Here is an 8095-nt window from a genome sequence, read left to right as displayed (position 1 = left end):
TCACATTTTCCAATTTTTCGGCCATGGTAGAACAAAAGAAAACTTGATGGGTTAGAATGTGATTTTCCTGAAATTTTGCATGCATGCAAACGAATGCCAAAGGCTTCTTTACTTCTGCAATTTTCTGCTGCCACTTTCGTAGCTTATAGCAACTCAGAAAAATGGCCAAAATTTATAAACAAAACCCATGGTGAGCACACAAACAAGGTGAGGAAATCCCACTTCGTGGGCTGTTACAGGACCAAAGCAAAGCAGCAAATTATGACCAAAAAAAAATGCAGCTTTCTTTCATTCAAACAAGAATCCCAAACTCTCATCTTAACAGCACACCAATGATGAAAGACTTCATGGGCTAGATTAAAACAATGAAAATGATCCAAAGCATAGAGCAAAGAGGAATCGTTCGAAACTTCATGCATCAGAAAAAAGACCTATAAGCACAAGCAGTTTTATAATGCAACTAAATGTGAAATTGCAGCAGAGGCGAAATGACACTCATGGCAAACATTTTTCTACTTTTCCCCATAAAACTTCAGATGTTGACACACAAAGATCAGAAGAAAAACCATGCGGCCCTAGCAAAATTTCTGAAGCTTATCTGATGCTTTACCATTTAGCAGTCTCACGCGACAGTAACATGTAAACAAAGAAAAACTATGACAACTAGCAAGTTTGAACTCATTCATGGGTGTTCAGCTTTGATGAATCCCTCGGGTAGAACCCAGGCCAAGAAAACAAAAACAAAGCAGCAAAATGCAGCAAAGGAATCCAGGTGAAACTTCCTTTAGCGTAACTGGAGCTCCTTTCCTTTTAATGTGGATAGTTACAATGGATTCACAGTATTGCAGCAATTCATCTTTTATTATGTTCTTAACTTGCATATGGGCAACACAATCCAAACACCAAATGAAAACAGGTCACAGCAAGAGAAATAAAATCATGAAGCTTTCTGCCAAATCCTAAGTTTTCAGTGCAAGTGTGCAGGTTCTTCCTTACTGGACAATAAAAATCTGAACCAGACATCAAAGTTTAATCTGGAACAATGACATCTCATAAATTCCTCCATCCAAACACACAAACTTCCGGCTAAAACCTTTGGCAAATTTCTGCTGCAGATTTGCAACTTATTTCACGCAGCTACATTCATCATGCAAATTGATTGCTCAACAAACGAGGTGATACGAACGTCGCCAACCTTGTGACGAAACCCGTAAAAGATTAGATTCAGGATCGACAAGAGGACACCAAGTTTGGAGCGGATGACCTCAACCCGTTAATCACGTGGTTAACGAACCTTGGTATAATGGTAGAAGACGCCACAACCTAGTGCGATTCTAGATTGATAAGTCACGAACACCTAGAGAAATTCTAAGGTATTCAAGAAGCCTTGGAGAAACCAAGAAAACTCTCAAAATCTGATTTATTGATTGAATGCCTAAAACCATTGGAAGTGTGGGCTATTTATAGCCTTACATAGAGATGAACAACTAAATGTGGAACTAGTCTAGAGTTGTGGTCTTGACTAAGACTAACAATTGTAGGCTTGACTATTTCCATAAGACTAAGAATTGTGGGCTTGACCACACCTTATGAGGTCATCCCTTAGGTAAACAACCTTATGAGGTCATCGCTTAGGTAAATAACCTTATGAGGTCATCGCTTAGGTAATTAAAGCAAGACTATGGACCATTAAGCCCTTATTACAATGACTTAACTAAAACAGCAAATGTGACTAGAGAAGGGTCACACATGGTTCTCTTTGACGTGCACTACATGGATGACTTTCATTCCTTCATGCTCAAGACTCTCAATGACCTTGGGGACAATTTCTTGGCCTTGTATCTCATGAACAAGTCCTTGGAGTTCCTCCCTCATCTTGTTAGCTCGTGCTCGAGTTACCAGTCCTAGTGGGACTTGAACCTTATCCGATGGCATAGCTTGACTCGTATCACGAGGGAAAGGAAAATGACTACAGTCTGTGATTTCATAAAAGTTCAATCCTCTTAACAAGAACATCAACTACCTTCAACTCCAGTAGATTAAATCCCAGTACACGAATGCACAAGACAGGTGAAAGCAAAGCTACGGAAAAAGGAAAACAGCAACTCACGGAATTCGCAAAAAGGTTTTAAACCAACCCCAAGCATTCAACTTTGATCCAAAACTTTCCAACCAAAAATCATAACTTTACACTACGCAACGAAACACATAACTACCATCATCCCAACAAACAAAACTTCAAAGGAAATTATATAAGTTCTGGAAAACTTTCATGCAAAATAGTTCGAAAAACCTTCTTATTTACCATGATGCTTTCTGCAAATCTGATGCAGCAAGGATGCATGAGGACAAAGCTTGGTTTGGACACGCATGTGGTATATGAACTGAACAACAAATCCCAGACTTCAACCAAATCAAAAGTTTCAGCAGCAACCAGAGCACGACTCCAACATCCGGACGGGCCAAGACAGATTCAAAAAAAGGAAATGAAAAAGGCTACTGTTTTTCATAACCTATTCAGCATTTCAAACGCACCGGCTATGTAAAAATCTTTTCTTTTCAAAGCTGGGATCTTGCTACTAAACTATGGCCTAGGGATGAAGTATGATCCATACCAAACAAGATTCAGACCCTAACATAGCCTATCAAGTAACATAACAACAAAAGACCGCAGCTTTACAACTAACGGTAAGGAAATAGCTACTGCAACCAGATTTTCCGTACTCACAGAACTCCATACAACTCTCACGGATCACTGCTAAACCACAACCAAGGAAAATCTAATGTAGAAAGGCAACGCCTTTGGGCAGTAGGTCATGAACCAATGCAAGAAAATAGCCATTTCAACTCTCGACCATGTTCATCGACTCATAGTTCAGCATAGTTTCATGATTTGTTAACAAAAATTATCTACAGGAAAAGGGAAGGAACCTTACGGTGCTGTTTTCTGATGGATTTTTAGCAGCAAAAACTCGAGTAGCAGCTCTTTTCCTTCTTTTCTCTTTGGCCAGAAATCTCCAAGCTTTTGTCCAATTGCAGCTCCCTCTTACTTAGCTTGTTGAGTTGCCCTTTCTTCCTTCCAAAGCTCTCGGTCTATCCCTCTCGTTCTTTTCTTTTTGCTTTTTTTTCAGTTTTTCCTGACCCGAAAGCTCTCCACTCTCCTTCGTCCTTTTCTTTTTTTTCTCTCTGGATTTTCTGCTCAACCCCAGCCGTCACCCCCAAAAAACCTCCCCTTTCTTTGCTGCATTTCTTTTCTTTTATATGGGGAGCCATAACTGAACCCTATCAACGATGGTTTGGATGAAGCCAGATGGCTTGTACCTTCACCATCGAACGGAGCCAACCCCAGGCCAAAAATAGCCGAAAAATGCAGCTGCAAATCCTTTCTGCTGCAGCCGAAAACAAAACGTGGTTTTTTCCTTTTTTTTTTTGTCAATTACTTAAATAAATAACAATAATACAAAAATAACAATTTAAACAAACTTAAATAAAATGTACAAAAATTAGTAACCAAATAAATAATAATAAAAAAAAGCTAAGATTTTCCTCTTTTCCTTTTTTTCCTTCTTTTTTCTCTTTTCTTCTTTTTTTTCAATAAAAAGAAATAAAACATATTTTTCCTAATTTTCTCTTTTTTGGTAAAATTTATGCTAAAAGGTCTTATAATAAAAATAAACAGCTAAAAGGGCGTAAATGAATGCAAAATAAAACTAAGATAATAGATAATAGATAATGATAATCTAAAAATACTGAAATGCTATACAAATGTTAAAAGTTTAAGAACTAAAATCATGGATTTAAACTAATAAATAAGAATTATTACTAAAAATAAAAATAAAAAATGAAATTTTGCAAAAATTTGGTGTCTACAGTTTGCCCCTCTTTGTCTGAGTTTTGGAAAACTTGAGACAAAGAAATAGACACCAAATACTTACCTGTGTTACTCGGCTACAGCTACTCGAACGACTGCCGTTTTTGAAATGAGGACTGACCCCTTTTGATCAGACTGACTTGGACGAGAAATTTAAAATCGGTACTGACCCGAGACAGAATTTAAAATCGGTACTGATCCGAGACAAAATTTAAAATCGGTACTGATCCGAGACAAAATTTAAAATCGGGACTGACCCGAGGGGACTGATCCCAACATGAAATTTAAAATCGGGACTGACCTGAGGGGACTGACCCCAACATAAAATTTAAAATCGGGACTGACCCCAACAGAAATTTAAAATCGGGACTGACCCGAGGAGACTGACCCCAACAGAAATTAAAATCAGGACTGACCCGAGGGGACTGACCCCAACAGAAATTTAAAATCGGGACTGACCTGAGGGGATTGACCCCAACATGAAATTTAAAATCGGGACTGACCCGAGACAGAAATTTAAAATCGGGACTGACCCGAGGGGACTGACCCCAACACGAAATTTAAAATCGGAAAAAATCCAGTGTGCTTACCGTTTTGTTGTGTCTTTGCTCAAACCTGCTTGCAGCTTTTCTGATCTACCTTTGTTTGCTGGAAATCTTTCCGATACCGACTCCAGTACGAGGTGTGATCGTTTTCCTTCATGTATGAAATTTTCTGCAAAAGAGAAAGGATAAGGAAATTGCCACCATCATTCGACCGGTTCCCTTTGAGGGTCGTGTAAACATGAGTCTTTTGATGTCTTTGTCAACTTCGGTTGTGGTATCTGATTTAATTTGATTCATTACTTCAAAGACTTTCTAATTCTTCTCAGACTGACCAGGAATGCCTTTAGCCATATTATGAGATCTGTGTACCGGGCGCTGCTGAATCACGTCCATTTCCACAAGATGATTGAATCCAAAGTATGCTTTGCACAAATCACGGGGATTGTCATTTATTAAAACTCAATGATTAAAAAAATGGTGTATGTAAGATAAATTTACATATCACGCAGGGATGAATATGCGAAAAGACGCAAACGCGATCAATCATGCCTAAACCATGAAAACATCATGAATGCAAATAATTGAGGGAAAATGAATTTTATAAGAAAGTATTTGCAAAAGAATATCTATTCAAAGTGAGGCACGGCTTTTGGCCAACAGATGTCACATTCGAATCTTTGGATATCTTTGTTCCGGAATCCAATCTTGATAGAAGTGTTACAAAACGAAGAGAAATCCGCATGAACCAAGTCACCAGCTGCTCCTCCTCGTGCTTGTTCGCTGCAGAACCCTACCTTGGCGCCCTTTCAGGTTTTCACCAAAGTTACCCCACTTTTTTTTTTTTTTTTGAGGTGCCCTTTCGGGTTTTCACCTAAGGAACAATGGAAAAGCTCGACCATGATCGACTCAGGAGTGTGAGTTAAAAATTGCTGGCATCAGTAAAATGCGCTTCCCTTATAAGTTTAGGTGAAGGCATTATGGACATCACCTGCCAGTGATTAGCGAACTTCCTAATAGAAATTCAACAAGTGACGAAAGCCAGGACTTTGGGCTTTTGTAATGAGGTCAGGTGGGGTGTTTTCAAGAAGGTTGAGGCTTGAAAGCAAAGATTTTTTTTTTTAAATGAGAAGTGCGAAATAACCTGAGATTGCATCATTTTGAAATCATCTCCAATTTTGAACGAAAAACTGAGGAAAATTTTGCACCAGTTTGATTGGATTTTCTCTCTTTGCATTTTCACTGCATTTTCCTTACTTTTTGCATTTTTCTTTAGAAAACTAAATTTGCCCCAGTGTGTGATTTGCAATCCTCAGGGGTTGCCAAACGAAAATTATTAGTCTGATGGCTCAAAAGGGACGACTAGGGATTGAATGCTTCAAGTGGGAAAGAAGATGGCCTGACTTGCATTTCATCATTTGTACAAATTTCTAAAAGAAGTTTTGCATAATCAAATGAAGAACTTCTTGCACATGTCCGAGTTGATAGTTTGAGGAAATGTTTGTCCATCCATTTCTGCCAAAATGAGTGCTCCGCCAGGTAATACCTTTTGAACAATGAATGGCCCTTGCCAATTCGAAGCAAATTTGCCTTTGGCCTCATCTTGCACTGGCAAAATCCGCTTCAGCACTTTGTCGCCTTCCTCAAAAGTACGCAAATGGACCTTCTTGTTGTAGGCCCGGGCCATGCGCTTTTGGTAGCATTGGCCGTGACAAATGGCATTAAGCCGTTTTTCATTAATCAAGAATAGTTGTTCATAACGCTGTTTTATCCAATCAGCTTCTTCCAACTTGGTCTCCATTAGGATACGCAATGACGGAATTTCGACCTCGGTAGGTAGCACGGCTTCCATTCCATACATGAGCGAGTAGGGTGTTGCCCCAGTTGATGTTCGGATAGAAGTCCGATACGCCATCAGTGCGTAAGGGGGTTTGTCATGCCAGTCACGATGCTTTTCAGTCATTTTGCGAATGATCTTCTTCAAATTCTTGTTTGCGGCCTCCACAGCTCCATTCATCTGCGGTCTATAGATGGCAGAGTTGCGATGTCTGATTTTGAACTGTTCGCATAGCCCGTCCACCATGTCATTGTTGAGATTCTTGGCATTGTCCGTAATCAATGTTTCCGGCACCCCAAATCGGCATATGATGTGATCTCTTAAGAAATTCGCCACCACCTTCTTAGTCACGTGCTTGAATGATTCTGCTTCGACCCATTTGGTGAAGTACTCAATTGCCACCCATATGAATCGATGTCCATTTGAAGCAGGAGGATCGATTGTGCCAATCACGTCCATACCCCACATTGAGCAGGGCCACGGAGCAATCATGCTATGCAACTCGGTAGGAGGAGCGCATATGACGTCACCATGCATTTGACATTTAATACATCTCCGGACAAAATCTATGCAATCGCGTTCCATTGTAAGCCAAAAATACCCGGTCCTCATAATTTTCTTTGCCAGCAAATGTCCATTCATGTGAGATCCGCAGACACCGCTATGTACCTCTTTCATCATGTATTGAACTTCATCTTCATCGATGCACCTTAAAAGGTTCAAATCTGAGGTCCTTTTGTACAATACCTCTCCATTTAAGAAAAACTTCGAGGCCATTCTGCGCAGGAAACCCTTGTCATTTGCACTAGCTTCTGGAGGGTAAGACCCGGTTTGGATGAATTTCTTAATATCATTGTACCAAGGGCTTTTGCCAGAAGAATTGTCTATGACCCAACAATGAGCAGGCTTGTCTTGGAGTTGAATCCGGATAGGCTCGATTCCTAATTCGTCCGGATATTATATCATAGAAGATAAGGTGGCCAAAACATCTGCAAATGCATTTCGGGCTCGTGGGAGATGTCTAAACTCCAAACGTTGAAATTGTCTAGCCAAATTAAGCAAATTACAATGGTATGGCAGAATCTTTGAATCTTTGGTTATCCATTGCTTCAATGTTTGGTGCACGAGTAAATCTGAATCACTGAAGGCTATTAACTCCCTAACCTCCATTTCCAAAGCCATTTTAAGACCAAAAATACATGCTTCATACTCGGCCATATTATTTGTGCAAGCAAATTGCAAATTAGCGGCTCCAGGGTAATGTTTCCCTTCTAGGGATACAAGAACTGCTCCTATCCCAACTCCAAAAAAATTGGCCGCACCATCGAAAAACAATCTCCACTCAGGGCACTGCTCGCTCATGTCTTCTACGGCACCAACAAATAAAACCTTTTCATCAGGAAAATAAGTATGGAGCGGTTGATAATCATCGTCCTTTGGATTTTCTGCCAAATGATCGGTTATAGCTTGCCCCTTGACGGCTTTTTGCGAAGTGAAAACAATATCAAACTCTGAATGAATCATCTGCCATTTGGCCAGACGCCCAGTTGGCATCGACTTTTCCAAGAGGTATTTCAAAGGATCGGAGCGGGAGATGAGATAGGTAGTATGACTTAGCAGGTAGTGTTTTAATTTCTGAGCTGCCCAGGCCAATGCACAGCAGCTTTTCTCAATAAACAAATAATTAGCCTCATACTGCGTGAATTTCTTGCTAAGATAGTAGATGGCTTGCTATTTCCTTTCCGAGTCATCGTGCTGCCCCAGAACACACCCTACTGCTCCGTCGAGCACAGATAAGTACATGATCAATGGCTGGCCCGGTTTGGGTGGCACTAGGACCGGAGG

General features: G+C 40.1%; 1 protein-coding gene across 1 annotated transcript; it reads right to left on the bottom strand.

Annotated features, from left to right (window-relative positions):
* Window positions 1-1984: 1984 nt before the first annotated feature.
* On the bottom strand, window positions 1985-6376 carry LOC140006910 (uncharacterized). Its single transcript, XM_072049585.1, has 2 exons — window positions 6004-6376; window positions 1985-2082 (listed from the first exon to the last, which is right to left on the bottom strand). The coding sequence occupies exons 1-2, from the start codon at window positions 6374-6376 to the stop codon at window positions 1985-1987; spliced, it is 471 nt and encodes a 156-aa protein (XP_071905686.1).
* Window positions 6377-8095: the final 1719 nt, after the last annotated feature.

This window comes from Coffea arabica, chromosome 5e, assembly GCF_036785885.1.
Source record: "Coffea arabica cultivar ET-39 chromosome 5e, Coffea Arabica ET-39 HiFi, whole genome shotgun sequence".
NCBI lineage: Eukaryota > Viridiplantae > Streptophyta > Magnoliopsida > Gentianales > Rubiaceae > Coffea > Coffea arabica.
Note: the sequence above shows the minus strand (reverse complement) of the source record. Positions and strands in the feature narration are given on the sequence as shown.

Bases quoted from the DNA above. Each gene is read 5' to 3' on its own strand.
- LOC140006910 (XM_072049585.1), bottom strand. From the start codon at position 6,376: ATGACTGAAAAGCATCGTGACTGGCATGACAAACCCCCTTACGCACTG. The intron at 2,083-6,003 runs GCAAATTTGCTT...CTTTTTCCGTAG, and splicing joins AGTGCAAGATGAGGCCAAAG to CTTTGCTTTCACCTGTCTTG.